Here is a 20,337-nt window from a genome sequence, read left to right on the forward strand (position 1 = left end):
CCACTGTATGCTATTTTTTAAAATCTTGATTAATGTAACAAATCATTAACATTTGTTAAATCAAGGTGGCAAGTACATGAGTATGCAATATATTATTCTCTGTTCTTTTTAATAAGTTTGAAAATTTAAAGAAAACAATGTCTTCACTTTTTTTTTTTTTTTTTTGGAGACAGGGTCTTGCTCTGTCACCCAGGCTGGCATGCAGTGGTACAATCATGGCTCACTGCAGCCTTGACCGCCAGGGTTCAAGCAATCCTCCTGCCTTAGCCTCCCAAGTAGCTAGGACCACAGGTGTATGACACCACACCTGGCTAATTTACTACATCTTAATGTCTTAATTTAATACTTAATTTAGGAGAGCTAAATAATTAAACATGAGGCCAAAGTACATAAGAAAGTGGCAGCCTTTTATTGCAAATATGCACACACTCTCAGGCGAGGTTCTCCGGTCCTCAGGTATGGGGCCAGGGAAGTCATGCTGGCCTCTGCTGGCGGCGGACCTTTATGCATTAGTACTGGAAGCTGGGTGGGGGGGGGAGGGCGGGATAAGGGCGTGATAGGGGCGTCTCCGTAGGCCTGGCCGGGTAAGTTTCGGTTTTCTCAGATCGACGTCACATGGCACATGCTTGGTTGGTCTGCACTTTCCGAGGTGCGGGAAAGTTGGTGATGAAGAACCCGGAAGCAACAGGAACTGTGCCATCTTGTTCACCTTCCTCCATCTTGTCCCTTCTCCCTCACCCAAACACTTAATATTCAAATACCCACTGTTAGAAAACAATTTTTGTCTATACCTTACTGTTTATACACTGGTTTTCTACAAATGTAGCAAGGTACTGAAACTGGTGTGCTATCTGCCAGCCGTGAGTCAAATGGCTTCTACTAATGGTGAAAGCGGGGAACAACCAGGGCAAAGGCTCTGCACTCAAGGGACCAAAGAAGGGACCTCCATCTGGTACCACCAGCCACTCTGCTGCCAATGAGGTTTCTCCCCAATGTCGAGTGTACAGAAATCTAAGGCCATCAGCCTAACACACACTAAATATATTTGTTCTATAGAATTTTTTTAATTTAACCATGAAGAAAAATCTAAACTCTCCTCCAGATTTTGATTCTCACTCAGTTCCCTGACGCTATGAAAAATAAACACGAATACTGGCTGGGCATGGTGGCTCACACCTGTAATCCCAGCACTTTGGGAGGCTGAGGCAAGCATATTACCTGAGGTCGGGAGTTTGAGTACAGCCTGACCAATGTGGGGAAAAGAAAAGGAAGATCAGACTGTTACTGTGTCTATATAGAAAGTAGACATAAGAGACTCCATTTTGTTCTGTATTTGAGATGCTGTTAATCTGTGACCCTACCCCCAACCTTGTCCTTGCAAGAGACATGTGCTGTAGTGACTCAAGGTTTAATGGATTTTGGGCTGTGCAGGGTGTGCTTTGTTAAACAAGTGCCTGAAGGCAGTATGCTTGTGAAAAGTCATCACCATTCTCTTAATCTCAAGTACCCAGGGACACGTACAATGCCAAAGGTGGCAGGGACCTCTGCCTAGGAAAGCTAGGTATTGTCCAAGGTTTCTCCCCATGTGATAGTCTGAAATATGGCCTCATGGGAAGGGAAAGACCTGATCGTCCCCCAGCCTGACACCCGTGAAGGGTCTATGCTGAGGAGGACTAGTGTAAGAGGAAAGAAGCCTCTTGGCAGTTGAGATAGAGAAAAGCGTCTGTCTCCTGCCCGTCCCTGGGCAATGGAACATCTCGGTGTAAAACCCGATTGTATGTTCTGTTTACTGAGAAAGGAGAAAACCTATTTAGGGCAAAAGGTGGGACTTGCTAGCGCAATGCTGCTCTTTATGCACTAAAAAGGTTTATGGAGATGTTTCCATATGCATATCAAGGCACAGCACTTTTCCTTAAACTTATGTCACAGAGATCTTTATTCATATGTCTTACTGCTGACCTTCTCCCTACGATGATCCTATTATTCTACCACATCCCTTTTTCTAAGATGGTAAAGATAATTATCAATAAATACTAAGGGAACTCAGAGATCGGAGCCAGCATGGGTCCTCTGTATGCTGAGCGCCGGTCCCCTGGGCCCACTTTTTTTTTCTCTATACTCTCTCTCTGTGTCTCATTTCTTTTCTCAAAAGTATCTCGTTCTACCTAACGAGAAACACCCACAGGTGTGGAGGGACAAGCCACCCCTTCAGACCAACATGGAGAAACCCCGTCTCTACTAAAAATACAAAATTAGCCAGGCGTGGTGGTGCATGCCTGTAATCCCAGCTACTCAGGAGACTGAGATAGGAGAATCACTTGAACCTGGGAAGCGGAGGCTGCAGTGAGCCAAGATCACACCATTGCACTCCAGCCTGGGCAACAAAAGCAAACCTCCGTTTCAAAAAAAAAGAAAGAAAGAAAGAAAGAAAAAGAAGAACAAAACAAACACGAACATTAACTCTGTACATTTCTAAACTGACCACTTAACCAGACGTGGTGGCTCACGCCTACAATCCCAATACTTTCCAAGGTCAAGGTGGGAGAACTCCTTCAGGCCAGGAGCCTGAGATGAGCCTGGGAAACATAGTGAGGCCCTGTCTCTACAAATAAACAAATAAATAAATATTAATTAATTTTTAAAAAATAAATAAATAAATAAAAATGGAGCCTGGGAGGCAGAGGTTGCAGTGAGCCTTGATCACGCCACTGCACTCTAGTCTAGGTGACAGAGCCAGACTCTCTCTCAAAATTAATAAATAAATGTATTGAGCTGTATGAATCAGATCAGCTTGGACACCCATATGTCCTTTTTCACAGGTGACCTTCTAACAGATCTAGACTCACACAAATAAGAGTTTTGAAGAGTCAAATAATAATAATAAAATAATAATAGTAGCTGCCTGTCAACTACAATCCTATGTTGCTTCTTGCCATCCCATGAAGTATATTTTTCATTGATAAGTCTTCTAGTCTTCTAGTGTGTGGACATGTTACCGTTTTCGTTACTTCTTTGGCCTTGGCTCTTAGGACTAGAAATCATCTATTTCAGAGAAAACCTGGTAAGAGAAAGAGCCTATCTCACAATATATAACAGAAAGTAAAAATGCCAGATACTCATTGCCCAGACTCCCTTACAGATTATAATTTTTTCTTTCTTTCCATACCTAAAATCTTTTTTTTTTTTTTTTTTTTTTTTTTTGAGGATCTCGCTGTGTCACCCAGGCTGAAGCGCAGTGGTGCAAACACAGCTCACTGCAGCCTCCACCTCCAGGGCTCAGGCTCCTGAGTAGCTAAGACTAAGTACCTGCCACCACGCCTGGCTAATTTTTTTATTTTTTATAGAAACAAGGTCTCATTATATTGCTCAGGCTGGTCTCAAACTTTCAAGCTCAAGTGATCCTCCCTTCTCAGCCTCCGAAAGTGCTGGGATTACAGGTGTGAGCCACTGCACCCAGCCTTAACTATTTTCTGATCTTATTGCATAGGCTAGGACTGTCTGTAAACTACTGAATGTAAGTAATGATAGTAGGCATCCTTGTATTGTTCCTGACTTTAAAGAAAATACTTTTAATAAATCAATATTGACTATGATGTTTGCTATGTTTCTTTAAAGCTTATTTTGAAATAATCAGAGAGAGTTGCAAAAATAGTACAGAGAGGTCCTACGAACCCTTCACCTAGTTCCCACCAATAGTTAAGTCTTACATAACTATAGTACAATATCAAAAAGAAAAAACCTGATGTATGTGCATAGTGTCTGTGCTATTTACCACATATGTAGACCCATGTTACTATTGCCACAATCAAGATGTAAAATATTCCACCATGAAGATCTCCCACCTGCTACCACTTTATAGTCATACCTACACCCTCCCTCATCATCCCGAACCACTGGAACCATTAATCTGTTCTCCATCTCCATCATTTTGTCATTTGCAAAATATTATACACATAGAATCATACAGAATATGACCTTATGAGATTGGTTTTTTTTCCACTCAGCATAATGCCAAGTTGTTGAATGTGTGTCACTCACGTAGTTGGATTATGTTTTTATATCCACTCTGCCAATTATCTTTAAATTTTTGTGTTTTGACTATTTACATTTAACGTAATTATTAAAATATTAGGGCTTAAGTCTGACATTTTATTTTCCACTTTCTTTTCCTTGCCTTCCTGTGGATTAAATATTTTTAAAATTTCTAGTTTATCTATCATTAATAGCGGCTAACGGGAATTAGTAAAGGGGAGGAGCCATGGTCTTTCTATGGCATGTGGCTAGAGTAGAGTGGTTATTGTCCAAAAGTTTCTGTCTTGCTAGGTTTCCTCTTTCCCCATCTTTTAAAGAGAAAAGGTTGTTCTTGGCTTTCTTGGGGTGTATATTCCCATTGTCATTTCTGACTAAGTTGCCAGTTGATCCAACACCCATGATATATGAGGCAAACAAACAAGCAAGCAAGCCCAGGGAACTCACTGCTATGTCATTCCATGGGTTGTGAAACCCCTAGCTGGTCTGTCGTCTTCTCTTTACCTTTCAAACTCTTCTTGTGTTTGTTTTACGTACAGTGTCCAGGGTTTTGAGCTATACTTAGCAGGAGCAATACAGAACAATCCATCCTGGTCCAGAAAAGAAAGCTCCCTTTTGAATTTACCATGAATTTTTATCATGAATGCTGACTGAATTTTATCAAATACTTTTTCTGCATCTGTTGAGATGATCCCAGGATGTTTCCTCTTTAGTCTGTTAATGTTATGGATTTTAGATGATTAATAGATGCATTAACAGATTTTCAGATGACAAACCACTCCTATTCCTAAAATCAACTTAACTTGATAATGCTGTATTATTGGTTTATATAAAGCTAGATACATTTTAACAATGTCTTTAAGACTTTTGGTCCTTTATTTAGGCTTGAAAATGGCCTTAGTATTTCTTTACAAAAATATTATTGTCTGGTGATAGTAATATTAAATTACTATCATCATAAAATAAGTTAGGTAAAGTTCCCTCTATTACTATTAAAACTCAGGCTCACAGACACCAGGAATCAGAAGATGCTAACAGGCAAATGCTGACTTTAGCACCTGCTCATCTGTTTTCTTATTGTTTCTGGCCTTCCAAGAATTCAACTATGTAGGAAAAAAATTGTTTCATTTTGTCCCTGTCAATAGTGTATTCAGGTGTAGTAGAATGAGAATAGTCTCCTCAGAAAACTAGCTTGTCATAGTCCAGAAAATAAAAACCCTACCCTTGAAATTATTACATCTGAATTTTAACTAAACCACATCTCTAAATTCTTCCCAGAAAAAAAAAAACACAACCTTAGACTACTTTAACTACAATCTCTACTTTCTGCTTTACATCCTATTGTTGTCAGGAACTTTATTTTCATCTTGCTTGTAAAACTGTAATATATTAGACACAATTAAAATTATAGTAGTTTTATAAAGTATATTTATTTATCTTTTGGTTTGTTTTTGCGACAGTCTCACGCTGTCACCCAGGCTGGAGTACAGTGGTGAGACCATGGCTAACTGCAGTCTTGACCTCCTGGGCTCAAATAATCCTCCCACCTCAGACTCCCCAGTAGCTGGGATTACAGGCGTGTGCCACCACACCTAGCTAATATTTAAAATTTTTTGTAGAAACAGGGTCTCACTATGTTGCCCAGGCTGGTCTCAAACTCTTGATCTCAAGCGATCCTCCCACCCCAGCCTTCCAAAGTGTTGGGATGATAGGCATGAGCCACCATTAAAGTACATTTATTGGCCGGGCGCGGTGGCTCAAGCCTGTAATCCCAGCACTTTGGGAGGCCGAGACGGGCGGATCACAAGGTCAGGAGATCGAGACCATCCTGGCTAACACGGTGAAACCCCGTCTCTACTAAAAAATACAAAAAACTAGCCGGGCGAGGTGGCGGGCGCCTGTAGTCCCAGCTACTCGGGAGGCTGAGGCAGGAGAATGGTCTAAACCCGGGAGGCGGAGCTTGCAGTGAGCTGAGATCCGGCCACTGCACCCCAGCCTGGGCGACAGAGCAAGACTCTGTCTCAAAAAAAAAAAAAAAAAAAAAAAAAAAAGTACATTTATTTACATTTACTCATGTTTAACAACTGTTTTACTCAATAGTCTTTCTTGTATCTCAATCCTTCCTTCTCATTTCAATTTCCCTCTTCCAGAAGCAACTGTGATAGACTGTTCAAAAATTTTCACTTATTCAACAAATACTTACTAAATGCCTACTATGTGTCAAGGATTGTTCAAGTTACTAGAGATAGAGCAGTGGAGAAACAAAAATCCCTTTCATCATTGAGCTTACATTCTCACATTTTTGTCTGAAATGTCTATTTTACTTTCAATTTTGAATAATTTAGCTAGTAAAAAATTTCTAGATAGACAGTAATTTCTCTCAGGATCTCTATTGTTACTATTACAGTCTTAAATCAATCTGTCATTCCTTTGTGGATAATCTGTCTTTTCTTCTAATTAACTTTACGAAGTCCAGCCATTTCTCATTAAATATTGCCTCTCCTCTCTTCTTTTTCTCTCCCTAAAGAACTTCTATTAACTATGTTGGACTTTCTCATTTTATCTGCAATGTCACTCAGCCTCTCTCTTTCTCCCTCTGTTATATAATGGGCAATTTCTTTCTAGTATACATTCAAAAATTCAGTAATACTCTTAACTTGTTTAACTTTTCCCTTGAGTTTTTAACTTTAATGACATTTTTTCTATTAGTATTTTTTCTTTTTAGTTCTTTTCCAAATATACCTAGGTTTTTTTGTTTTGTTTTGTTGTTTGTTTGTCTGTTTTGAGACAGAGTCTTGTTCTGTTGCCTAGGCTGGAGTACAGTGGTGCAATCTCTACTCACTGCAACCTCTGCCTCCTAGGTTCAAGTGATTCTCCTGCCTCAGCCTCCTCAGTAGCTGGGATTACAGGCATGCACCACCACGCCCAGTTAATTTTTGTATTTTTAGAAGAAAGGGGGTTTTATTGTGTTGGTCAGGCTGGTCACGAACTACTGATCTCAGGTGATTCACCCATCTCCACCTCCCGAAGTGCTGAGATTATATGCATCAGCCACCGTGCCCAGCTCGTCCTTTTTCTAAATATAGTATCCCTACGTTTTCAATTCCTTTTTAAACGTCTATAATCATTTCATACTCATTTTGATTTATATGCAGCTGGCTATCACCAGTTAATGAAGGTCTGATTATGTTCTATGTCATGTATCATGGCACTCTGGTTGATTTTTTTTTTTGTAGGTTTTATAATTTTGCATTATGAACTCATATAAAGTATAGCTCTATCCACAGAAATTTGTGTAACCTGATGTGAGAGTGTGGCCCAAAGTTGTTTTCTAGCTTTGGACTGTCTTTTTGGGGTAGCTTCTTGGCTTAGGGATTGCTGAACCATGTAAATCAAACAAATTTGAATCTCAGACTTTCATAAGAACAAATCTATGGTTATGAATACTCAAGTCAGACATTTTTTCCCCCATCCACCCAGAACTCAGACTACAATGAATAAACTTGCTTTTCATCTTCCTGTGAATATCTTCTAGGCCAGGCTTTAACTGAGCATATGACCCTTTGAGAATCCTAGCTTTATGGAAACAAGGATCTTATTTTCAGCTATCTGACTCATTACCTTGTCTCTTGTCACCAGGAAGCCATTATAACCTATGTCTTTATGGTAAGAATGCCTTTGCTGCCTTATGTATTAGGTCAGGCTGCCTTAATAAGACAACATAGATTGAATGGCTTAAACAACAAGAATTTACTTCTCGCAGTTCTGGGGGCTGTAAAGTCCAAGATCAAGATGCCAGCCCATTTTGTCCCTCAGTAAGGGCTCATACTTCCTGGCTTGCAGATGGCTGCTCTCTCACTGTGTCCCAATACCAGATGCAGGGGAGACAGGGAAAGGAGTACAAAAGGCCTGGTGCTGTTCTTATAAGGGCACTAACCCTATCATGAAGGCCCTACCCTCATGATCTCATCTAAACCAAATGACCTCCAAAAGGCCTCATCTACAAATACCATAACATTGGGAGCTGGGGCTTCAACATAGGGACGTGGTGGAGGGCATCACAATTCAGTCCAGCTTATGAAGAGAAGTGAATTTATACATACCACTTAGGGCACTGCCCTGGAACACAGCACTCAATATATAGTGTGTTATTTCCATTTAACTTAACCGATACAGCCACTAGAAAAGGTGGGTACTATCATTTCCCCATTTTGCAGGTGAGAAACCTGGAATGCAAAGAGGCCTTACCCAAGGTCCCACAGCTCAAGGTCTGGAACTCAAATCTAGGTGTAACGGCATAAATTAGCTGGGCTATTTCTTAGGGGGTGGGAGGCTATTCCACTAGGAGTAACAGGTCATTAACAACTGCTCCTCCACCATCTCCCATGTTCTTAAAGCATTAGTTCTTTAATTCTTTTCCATTTTAGTCCACAGGAGAGCTGCCTTACTTCCTTGGGAGCTAAATTATATCCTTGATGGGATATTTAATATATTTGGTTAGTATCTCTAAGCTTTTGCAGTACAAGGATTTGAGGTCATGTAGTTTATAATATTCTGCCTTTCATGCTTTCATATCTCATGTGGCTTTATTCTTATCTATTTTATTTTTTTGAGACAAAGTCTCACTGTGTCACCCAGGATGGAGAGCAGTGGCACAATCTCAGCTCACTGCAATCTCCACCTCCTGGGTTGAAGCGATTTTTGTGCCTCAGCCTCCTGAGTGGCTGGGACTATAGGCACACACAAAAAATTAAAAATAATTTTTGTATTTTTAGTGGAGACAGGTTTTCACCATGTTGGCGAGGCTAGTCTCCAACTCCTAGCCTCAAGTGATCCGCTAGCCTCCGCCTCCCAAAGTGCTGGGATTACAGGCGTGAGCCAGCATGCCTGGCCTATTCTTAGATATTTTATACTTCTGTGCTACTGTGGATAGGATATTTTTTTTCTCTTACTTTTTGTGACAACTTATTACTAATGCATAGAAGTTATTCTTACAGATTGCTCTGATTACCTTAGGGTCTAACTTCATGCAAAAGTGAAGCAGTCTTCCAACTAAGCTCAGGTTTTTTAGTACATGTTAGCTCAGATATTTTTATCCAAAGTATACAGATAAGGTTTTAACTCAGAATAGCTATACTCAAAGCTCTTAATTTATTTCCATTATAGAAAGTACATTACTGGCTGGGTACAGTGGCTGATGCCTGTAATCCCCCCATTTGAGAGGCCAAGGCAGAAGTATCACTTGAGCCCCGGAGTTCAAGGCCAGCCTGGGCAACATAGTGCAGCCTCAACCTCCCAGGCTCAAGCCATCCTTCCACCTCAGCCTCTGGAGTAGCTGGGACTTCAGACATGCACTACCACACCCAGCCAAAATTTAATAAAATAAACTTTTTATTACAATCTTTAATAATACTGCTCTACAATGAGTTTTATGATAAACTGTAATGATGAAGGACAAAGAAACAGACATTCTCATACACTGCAGGTAAACGTGTAATTTGGAAGTCTCTAGGGAGGGCAATTTGGCAGAATCTATCAAAAGTCCTAAAAAGCACTGACCTGTGCTCTCCCAGTACTACTACTCACATTGCTATACTTGCACATTTGCAAAAAATAAAGATACTCATTGTAATCTATTTGGCAATAGTAAAATGTTAGAATCAGCCTAAATATTCAATAGAAGATGAGTAGATAAGTTAAAATACACCTACATAATGACATACTATGCAATAAAAATAAGGCAGATTTACGAGTACCCACATGGAATAATTTCCAAAATACATTAATGTGAAAACACAAATCATACATACTTAAGACCTGACACACACACACATGATAAAAGGTGTGCATAGGATGCTACCACTTACATTTTCCAAAGTGAAGACAGGCACACATATGCTTATCAGATAAAAACTCTAGAAGAACATATAAAGAACCTTGTTTCAGTACATGCCTCTCTCCAAGGACAACTGAGAGGAAGACATGAGAAGATTTACTTTTCACTGTATATCCTTTATTCTTGCTTAAAATTATCATGTGAATATATTATGTGTTTAAAACATAAATAGGATGCTGACTTAAAATATTTCAGCTTAAAATGACTTTTATATTTGCCACACAAAACTGCCAAAAACAATTTTAAAACTTCTCCCAAGCACAGTATTGCACTCCTGTAGTCCCAGCTACTTGGAAGGCTGAGGCAGGAGGATTCATTGAGCCCAGGAGTCAGTACAGCCTAAGCAACATAGAGAGACTCCATCTCTTCAAACAAACAAACAAACAAACAAAACACTTCTATGGGGCATTGCAAGATTTCTGCAACAATGACCACTAACAAGAGTCCATCAAAGGTAAGTTTATACGCCAGATGCAGTGGCTCACAGCTGTAATCCCGGCGCTTTGGGAGGCCCGTGTGGGCAGATCACTTGAGGTCAGGAGTTCAACACCAGCCTGGCCAACATGGTAAAACCCCATCTCTACTAAAAATACAAAAATTAGCCAGGCATGGTGGCACATGCCTGTAGTCCCAGCTACTCGAGAGGCTAAGGCATGAGAATCGCTTGAACCCAGGAAGCAGAGGCTGCAGTGAGCTGAGATCGTGCCACTACACTCCAGCCTGGGTGACAGAGTAAGACTCTGTCTCCAAAAAAAAAAAAAAGATAAGTTTGTAAAACAAGGAATGGTTTACAATAATTTCAAATGTCAGCCCCACGAGTAGGAATAAGTCAAACAGTGTAGCAGTGCCAGTAAATAAAACTTTCTGTGATGATGAAGGAATTCTGTGTCTGCACTGTCAACTATAGTACCCACCAGATTTATGTGGCTAATGAGTATGTGAAATGTGGCTAGTGTAACCGAGAAAATGAATTTTTAAATTCATTTAATTTTAACAAATTTACATTTAAATACCCACATGTAGCTAGTGAAAACTATACTGGACAGGAAACTATATACAAATTGAGTTGAGGAAATGGTAAGCAAGTGTGCATGGATATAAGTCAATTGCTCAAAATATGGAATAAGGTCAATTTTAAACGTTTATTAGGAAGTACTTGTTCTTGAAATGCATAAGGTAACCAAATGCTTTTTAGAGGAAAAAAGAAAATTTTTTTTTTTAGCAACTGAGTCTTACTTTGTTGCCCAAGCTGGTCTTGAACTCCTGGGCTCAAGCGATCCACCCACCTTGGCCTCCCAAAGTGGTGAGATTACAGGCATGAGCCACCATGACTGGCTGAGAAAACTGTTCTTATTGCCATGTGCTTAAAGGAAGGGTAAGGTACCTAAGGAAAGTATTAGTCCGGCCAGGCGCGGTGGCTCAAGCCTGTAATCCCAGCACTTTGGGAGGCCGAGATGGGCGGATCACGAGGTCAGGAGATCGAGACCATCCTGGCTAACACGGTGAAACCCCGTCTCTACTAAGAAATACAAAAAAAAAATAGCCGGGCGAGGTGGCAGCGCCTGTAGTCCCAGCTACTCGGGAGGCTGAGGCCGGAGAATGGCGTGAACCCGGGAGGCGGAGCTTGCAGTGAGCTGAGATCCGGCCACTGCACTCCAGCCTGGGCGACAGAGCAAGACTCCGTCTCAAAAAAAAAAAAAAAAAAAAAAAAAAAGAAAGTATTAGTCCACTAGAAGGGAAAGATAACACTAAAAATAAGGTTTTCTTACTGTTAGCTCAAATGTTAGTCTGGGAATAATTAAATAAGTAACAAAATTTGTCATGTAAAATGGAAATAGAATGAAGAATTGATGTAGGGAAAAGAAGCGGGTAGAAAAGGGAATAAAAACAGCAGCAATGTATAGAACTGCCAAGTTTTCTCAAGATTCCTCATTTGGCTGGGCATGTGGCCCATGCCTAAAATCCCAACACTTTGGAAGGCCGAGGTAGGTGGATCACTTGAAGTCAGGAGTTCAAGACCAGCCGGGCCAACATGGTGAAACCCCATCTCTACTAAAAATGCAAAAATTAGCCAGGTGTGGTGGTGCATACCTGTAACTCCAACTGTTCCTGAGGCTGAGGCAGGAGAACTGCTTGAATCTGGGAGGTGGAGGCTGCAGTGAGCCAAAATCACACCACTGCACTCCAACCTGGGCGACAGAGCAAGACTCTATTTAGAAAATAATAATAATAACTAAAGTGGAAGGGAGGCTGGGCATGGTAGCTCATGCCTGTAATCCCAGCACTTTGGGAGACTGAGGCAGGCAGATCACTTGAGGTCAGGAGATCAAGACCAGCTTGGCCAACATGGTAAAACCCCGTCTCTACTAAAAATACAAAAATTAGCCGGATGCGGTGGTATATATCCATAATCCCAGCTACTCGGGAGGCTGAGGCAGGAGAATCGTTTGAACCCATGAGGCGGAGACTGCAGTGAGCCGAGTTTGCACCACTGCACTCCAGCCTGGGTAATGCAACAAGACCCTGTCTCAAATAAACAAACAAACAAACAAACAAAGTAAAGTATAATGTCAGGGAGACATACTGTTAAGTGAGAAAGTTATAGATAATTTTCATCATTCTGTGAAATACGACACTTTTATTAATCGCAAGGTGGATAAACAGTGAGAAACAGATTTTGTAAGAGAATTCCAAGTAGTAAAGTCAGTAAGGATCATAAATTGGAAAGTCAACGAAAAGCAACAAAAATATTCCTTGAAACTATCAGTGATATGGTTTGGATTTGTGTACCCACCCAAATCTCATGTCTAATTGCAATCCCCATTGTTGGAGGTGGGGCCTGGTGGGAGGTGACTGGATCATGGGGGTGGAGTTCTCATGAAAGCTTTAGCCTTTAGCACCATCCCCTTGGTGCCATTCTGGTGATGGCAAGTGAGTGAGGAGTTATGAAATCTGGTTGTTTTAAAAGTGTGTAGCACCTCCCAACTCTTGCTCTTGCTCCTGCCATGTAAGATGTGTCTGCTTCCCTTTCACCTTCCACCATGATTGTAAGTTTCCTGGGGCTTCCCCAGAAGCAGAAGTGCCACCATGCTTCCTGTACAGCCTGCAGAACTGTGAGCCAATTAAACCTCTTTTCTTTATAAATTACCCAGTCTCAGGTATTTCTTTTTTTTTTTTTTTTTTTTTGGTCAGAAAATATATTTATTATTGATAGTGAGTGAAGTAAAGATGTGAGTATTCACTATAGAGGTTACATCAGCCAAGGTTGCCTTCATATTGATAAAAATATCATATCTCACTTGTAATCATAAACATTATTCCAGTAGAAGAGGTACATTTTCTCTCCTTTTTGTCTTCTTGCCTGTATAATCACCATAATAAGTTAAAATGAAACAGCTCTTACATAATCAAAGGAGAAAAGAGAGAGAGAAACCCAACATGCCACAGCCTCGACAATTCCACCCAGCACTGCGGCCTCCAGATCTGTTTTCTGGCTCTCTCCACCCAGCACTGCTGCCCCCAGATCTATGTTTTCTGGCTCTCTCCTCACCTAACTCCAATTAATTTAGCCCTCCACCCCATCCTACTTTGTTAGGGTGGAGGTTCACCACATGATGGGGCTAGCTCAGAAGAGAAACATTTTATGGTCAGTGGAAGTTGAATAGAAAGTACCAAATGGTGGAGAGGGCTGCCCTTCTCTTTTAATCATCATAAGAGGGTTTACTAATACTGAAGTGCGTCCTTTAATGACTGATCCCTGATCACGGCTTTGGCCCTTCAAACTGCTCCTGTTCAAAATGTGAAATGATTCTGCTGAATCCATTCTTGGTGTCTCTCTTTAGTGGTCTTCTCATTAGTGGTCTTCTCTTCAAATGGGTTATTTTCTTACTAGGAAAAAAAATGTTCCATCTCTGGAATTAACGTTGATGGTGTTTTGCTCGTTCTGAAAGTTTTTATCCTCCCTTCTCAAGCATGCTCTGTTTGGCATGATTGACACAGTGCATATACTGGGTGGCCAGAGAGGAGCATTTGAGGGTCTGGTGGGTGTTCTCACGGTAACACTGAAGAATTTTGGCCTGCAGATCAGCACAGACTGGATGAGACTCATACCGCTTGAACTTTGCTTCCACCTCTTCAGCAGCTTTCTGATACTGTTCAGTGGTGACTTTGTAGAACTCCGAGCTCCTCTCCTCCAGTCTAGCCAGCTGTTCTTTGTAGAATGCATCCTGCTTCTTTAGCACTCGGTCTTTCTCTTCCAGCTGCCTAGCCAGGTGCTTTGCCTTAGCGCGTTCCTCCTCGCTTGATATCCTCTCCCGAAGGATGGCTCTGGTTAACTGCTCATTGGCAGCAGCCCTCTCTCGGTCCAGCTCTTTGGCTTGCTTTAGTCGTTTCTGATCTTCAGATTCTTTCTTGGCTTGCTCCAACGCCAGTTCCTCAGCTACTCTTCTTTTCAATTCTTCATCAGAAACTGAGGCACCATAAGCACCAGAATACCGCTGAGACTTCGAACCAGATGGAGAGGATTCCTTCATTCGATCAATCACATTTTCCGAAAGCCGGATGCCCTTCACCACGGTGATGTTCTCATTCTCGTCCGCCTCGAAGGTGACCCGGCGGGTGCTGGTGGTCCCACCCATGGCTCCGGTTCCTGACCCAGCGGAGACCTAGCGCGGAACCACGAGCACTTCGGGGCCCCCGCGCCCACACGCGCGTGGAAGGCCCTGGATTCTTTTCCCACACAGCGGGAGCAAGGCCACGACCCCAGAAGCAAGGAGAAGGCGCCGGTCTCAGGTATTTCTTTATAGCAGTACGAGAACAGACTAATACACAGAGTAAGAGTCTAAAGAGTATGAAAGGGCAGATCTATTTCAGATTGTGCCCCCTCCCTAGTTGCATTTTATTATATGAATTCCAAGGAGTAACTGAATGTTCCAAGAAGGGTATTATTTCATCTCAAAATTAGATGGGTGCCTTATTAAAATGGAATAAACATTTATAAAATGGAATAAAACAGAATAAAGAACAAACAGCAGGGATGGCAGGTACACTTGCAGGAGTCTTGTTCCAGAAAGGGGAGTTTACAAATTGGCAAAGTGACACCCCATTTTATCCACAGACTTAAAAACGACAGTTATCTATGGGCTGACAGAGATATCCAAGACATATTTTAAGTAACAATGCATAATACATTTTGTAAAAGCAAACCAAAAACCTCAAATCACATACAAAAATTAACTTAAAAATGTATCAAAGACCTAACTATAATAGCTGAAAGTATACAAACTCTTGCAATGGTTTCTTAGCTATAATGATGAAGACACAAGCAACAAAAGAAAAAATATGTAGATAAATTAGGCTTCATCAAAATTAAAACTTTTGCACTTTAAAAGATACTATTAAGAAAGAGAAAAGCACAGAATGGGAGACAATGCTTGCAAATAATATATCTAATAAAAGTTTTGTATCTAGCATATATATAAAGAACTCATACAATTCAATAAAAAGACAAATAATCCAATTTTTAAATGGGCAAAGTATCTGAATAAATATTTCCCCAAAGAAGATATACAAATGGCCAATGAGGCCGGACATAGTGGCTTACACCTGTAATCCCAGCACTTTGGGTGGCCTAGGCAGGAGGATCACTTGGGCCCAGAAGTTTGTGACTAGCCTGGGTAACACAGGGAGATCCCCATCTCCACCAAAAAAAAAAAAAAAAAAAGTTTCTTCTCTGCAGAGTTTTTTTTGAGGAGTCTCACTCTGTCACCCAGGCTGGAGTGCAGTGGCGCGAACTCGGCTCACTGTAAACTCCGCCTCCTGAGTTCAAGTGATTCCCCTGCTTCAGCCCCCCGAGTAGATGGGACTACAGGTGTGCACCACCACACCGGCTAATTATTGTACTTTTAGTAGAGACGGGGTTTCACCATGTTGGCCAGGCTGGTCTTGATCTCTTGACCTCATGATCTGCCCGCCTCGGCCTCCCAAAGTGCTGGGATTACAGGTGTAAGCCACTGCGCCGCGCCCAGCCTATGCTATGGTATTACTCAGCCATTAAAAAGAATGACATACTGATACATACCACCATATGGATGAACCCTAAAACATTATGCTAAGTGAAAAAAGCCAGTCACAAGAACCATAAATTATATGATACCTTTTATATGATATATCCAAAACTGCAAAATCCATAGAGACATAAGACAGATTAGTGGTTACCAGGGGATAGAGGGAGAGGGAGCAATTATTTAATGTGTATGGGTATTTTTCTTGGGATGAAAAAATTTTGGAAGTAGAGAGACACAGTAATTGCACTACACTGTGAACATACTAAAAGCCACTGAACTGCACACTTTCAAATAGTTAATTGTGTGTTATGTGAATATCACCTCAATTTTTAATTTTTTTTAATTTTTATTTTTGAGACAGGGTCTCCCTCTGTCGCCCACTCAAGCCTGGACAACAGAGGGAGTGGCACAATCTCAGCTCACTGCAACCTCTGCCTCCCAGGCTTAGTGATCTTCCTACCTCCCAGCCTCCAAGTAGCTGGGATTAGAGGCATACGCCACTACGCCCAGCTAATTTTTGCATTTTTTTTTGAGATGGGGGTTTCACCATGTTGTCCAACCTGGTCTCAAACTCCTGGGCTCAAGCAATCCATCCACCTCAGCCTCCCAAAGTACTGAGATTACAAGCATGAGTCACTGTGCCTAGCCTAACCTCAAGTCTTTAAAAGTCTACACAAAATCTTATACACAAGCGTTCATACCAGCATTATTCATTACAGTCCAAAAGTGGAAACAACCCAAATGTCCATCAACTGATGAATGAATAAACAAATTATAGTATACCCATACAATAGAATATTATTCAGGCATAAAAAGGAACAATGTACTGATACACACTACAACTTGGATGAACCTAAAAAACATTATGTTAAGTGAAAGAAAGCAGCTACAAAAGACTACATATTGTATTATTCCATTCATAAAAAATGTCCAGAATGGGTAATTCTACAAAGACACAAAGCAGATTCGTGGTTTCCTAGTTGGAGGAACCTCCCTAGTGGGAGGTTGGAGAAAATGGAAATGATTGCTAGTGGGTAAGAGGTTTCTTTTTTACAGTGATAATAATATTCTAAAATTTATTGTGGTGACAGTTACACAACTCTGTGAATACATTAAAAACCACTGGATTGGCCGGGCGCGGTGGCTCAAGCCTGTAATCCCAGCACTTTGGGAGGCCGAGACGGGTGGATCATGAGGTCAGGAGATCGAGACCATCCTGGCTAACATGGTGAAACCCCGGCTCTACTAAAAAATACAAAAAACTAGCCGGGCGAGGTGGCGGGCACCTGTAGTCCCAGCTACTTGGGAGGCTGAGGCAGGAGAATGGCGTAAACCCAGGAGGCGGAGCTTGCAGAGAGCTGAGATCTGGCCACTGCACTCCAGCCCGGGCGACAGAGTGAGACTCCGTCTCAAAAAAAAAAAAAAAACCACTGGATTTATACTTTAAAGGGAAGAATTGCATGGTATGTAAACTACACCTCAATAAAGCTATTTTTTTTTATTTAAACCAAAAGGGCATGTATATATGTGTGTGTGTTCGTGTGTGTGTATTAGTCCATTCTTACATTGCCATAAATACCTGAAACTTGGTGATTTATTTTTAAAAAGAGGTTTAATTGGCTCACAGTTCCACAGGCTGTACAGGAAGCACAGCTGGGGAAAGCCTCAGGAAACTTACAATCAAGGTAGAAGGTGAAGGGAGATATAGCACTTTACATGGCCAGAGCAGGAGGAAGAGAGTGAGGGGTGAAGTGTTACACACTTTTAAATAACCAGATCTCATGGGAACTATCACAAGAATAGCACCAAGGGATGGTGCTAACCCATTCATTATCCATCACCTCCCATTAGGCCCCACCTCCAACACTGGGGATTACAATTCAACATGAGATTTGTGAGAGGCATAGAGGCAAACCATATAATTCTGCCCCTGGCCTCTCCAAATCTCATGTCCTTCTCACATTGCAAAATACAATCATGCCTTCCCAAGAGTCTCCCAAAGTCTTAAAATATTCCAACATTAACTCAAAGGTCCAAAATCCAAAGTGTCATCTGAGACAAGGCAAGTCCCTTCCAGCTATGAGACTGTAAAATCAAATATGTTAGTTACTTTCAAGATACAATGAGGGTACAGGCATTGGGTAAATACTCCGCTTTGAAAGGAAGAAATTGGGCAAAAGAAAAGGGTGATAGGCCTTATGCGAGTCCCAAACCCAGTAGGCAGTCATTAAATCTTAAATCTCCAAAATAATCTCCTTTGACTCCATGTCTCACATCCAGGGCACACTGATGCAAGGAGTGGGCTCCCAAGGCCTTGGGCAGTTCCAAACCTTTTCAGGGTTCAGCCTTCAGAGTTACTCTCACAGGCTGGTGTTGAATGCCTGTGGCTCTTCCAGGCACAGTGTGCAAGTTGCCAGTGGATCTACCATTCTAGGGTCTCGAGGACAGTGGCCCTCTTCTCACAGCTCCACTAGGCAGTGCCCCAGTGCAGACTCTGTGTGGGGGCTCCCACCCCACATTTCCACTCTGCACTGCCCTAGTAGAGGTTCTCTGTGAGGGCTTGACCCCTGCAGTAGGCTTCTGCCTGGACATCCAGGCTTTTCCATACATCCTCTGAAATCCAGATGGAGGCTCCCAAGCCTCAACTCCTACACTCTGTGCATCCACAGGCTTAACACCACATGGAAACTACCAAGGCTTATAGTTTACACTCTCTGAAGCAACAGCCCAAGCTGTACCTGGGCCCTTTTGAGCCCAGCTGGAGCTGGAGATGCCAGGATGCAGGTAGCAGTGTTCCAAGGCTGTGCAGTGCAGCAAGGCCCTGGGCCTGGCCCAGGAAACCATTCTTCCTTCCTAGGCCTCTGGGCCTGTGATGGGAGAGGCTGCCACAAAGTTCTCTGAAATGCCTTCAAGGCCTTTTCCCCACTGTCTTGAAAATTAGCACTTGGCTCCTCTTTACTTAGGCAGATTTCTGTAGCCTGATTGAATTCCTCCACTGAAAATGGGGTTTTTCTTTTCTACCACATGGCTAGGCTGCAAATTTCCCAAACTTTTATGCTCTGCTTCCCTTTTAAATAAGTTCCAGTTTCAGGTCATTTCCTTGCTAATGCATATGAGTGCAGGCTGTTAGAAGCAGCCAGGCAATATCTTGAACATTCTGCTGCTTAGAAATTTCTTCCACCACATACCCTAAATCATCTCTCTCAAGTTCGAAGTTCCACAGATCCCTAGGGCAGAGATACAACGCCTCCAACCTCTTTGCTAACACATAACAAAACTGACTTTGCTCCAGTTCCCAATAAGTTCCTCATCTCCATTTGAGAACTCCTCAGCCTGGCCTTCACTGTCCATATCACTATCAACATTTTGGTCACAACAATTTAATAAGTCTCTAAGATGTTCCAATTTTTCCCTCATCTTCCCGTCTTCTTCTGAGCCCTCCACACTCGTCCAACCTCTGCCCATTACCCAGTTCCGAAGTCACTGTCACATTTTCAGGTATCTTTATAGCAATGCTTTACTCCTTGATACCAATTTTCTGTTTTAGTCTGTTCTCATACTGCTATAAAGAAACACCTGAGACTACTTACTGTATAAAGAAAAGAGATTTAATCAGCCCACAGTTCTGCAGGCTGTACAGGAAGCATGACAGCATCTGCTTCAGGAAACTTATGATCATGGCAGAAGGCCAAGGAGAAGCAGGCACATATTACATGGCCAGAGCAAGAGGAACAGAGAATGGGAGAAGATACCACACACCTTGAAAAAATAAGATCTCCAGAGAACTTACTTACTCACTAACAGGAGAAAAGCACCAAGGGGATGGTGCTGACCTATTCATGAGAACTCTGCTCCCATGATCCAATCACCTACCACCAGGCTCCACCTCCAAAACTGGGGATTACAATTTGACATGAGATTTGGTAGAGACACAGATCCGAACCATATCAATATGCTTGTACATTTGTTATGAATAGGAAGATAAGTATGGAAAGATACACACCAAGTGGGGTGTTAACATTATTACCTTAATGGATAAGATCAAGACAGATGTGCAGATATATTTTTTAAAGTTTTTAAATCCTTATACATCTTCTAATGGCTCGCATATTGTATTAGTCTGTTCTCACATTGCTATAAAGAACTACCTGAGACTGAGTAATTTATTTTAAAAAGAGGTTTCACTGGCTCACAGTTCCACAGGCTGTACAGGAAGCATGACAGGGGATGCCTCAGAAAACTTATGATCATGGCGGAAGGCGAAGGGGAAGCAGGCACATCTTACATGGGTGGAGCAGGAGGCAGAGAAGGTGGGAGAGGTGCTACACATTTAAACAACGAGATCTC

The 20,337-nt window shown here is 41.8% G+C and overlaps 2 protein-coding genes across 14 annotated transcripts in view; both read right to left on the reverse strand.

The window, feature by feature from the left end:
* Window positions 1-20,337, reverse strand: part of UNC13B (unc-13 homolog B) — a 235,883-nt gene that overhangs the window by 178,840 nt on the left and 36,706 nt on the right. The gene's annotated exons all lie outside the window — the stretch shown is intronic.
* Window positions 13,087-14,694, reverse strand: LOC135967414 (MICOS complex subunit MIC19). Its single transcript, XM_065530394.1, has one exon. It carries the CDS (start codon window positions 14,560-14,562, stop codon window positions 13,879-13,881), a length of 684 nt encoding a protein of 227 aa, XP_065386466.1. The 5' UTR covers window positions 14,563-14,694; the 3' UTR covers window positions 13,087-13,878.

Source organism: Macaca fascicularis, chromosome 15 (assembly GCF_037993035.2).
Source record: "Macaca fascicularis isolate 582-1 chromosome 15, T2T-MFA8v1.1".
Lineage (NCBI taxonomy): Eukaryota > Metazoa > Chordata > Mammalia > Primates > Cercopithecidae > Macaca > Macaca fascicularis.

Coding starts and splice junctions, on each gene's coding strand:
- LOC135967414 (XM_065530394.1), bottom strand. CDS start 14,562: ATGGGTGGGACCACCAGCACCCGCCGGGTCACCTTCGAGGCGGACGAG.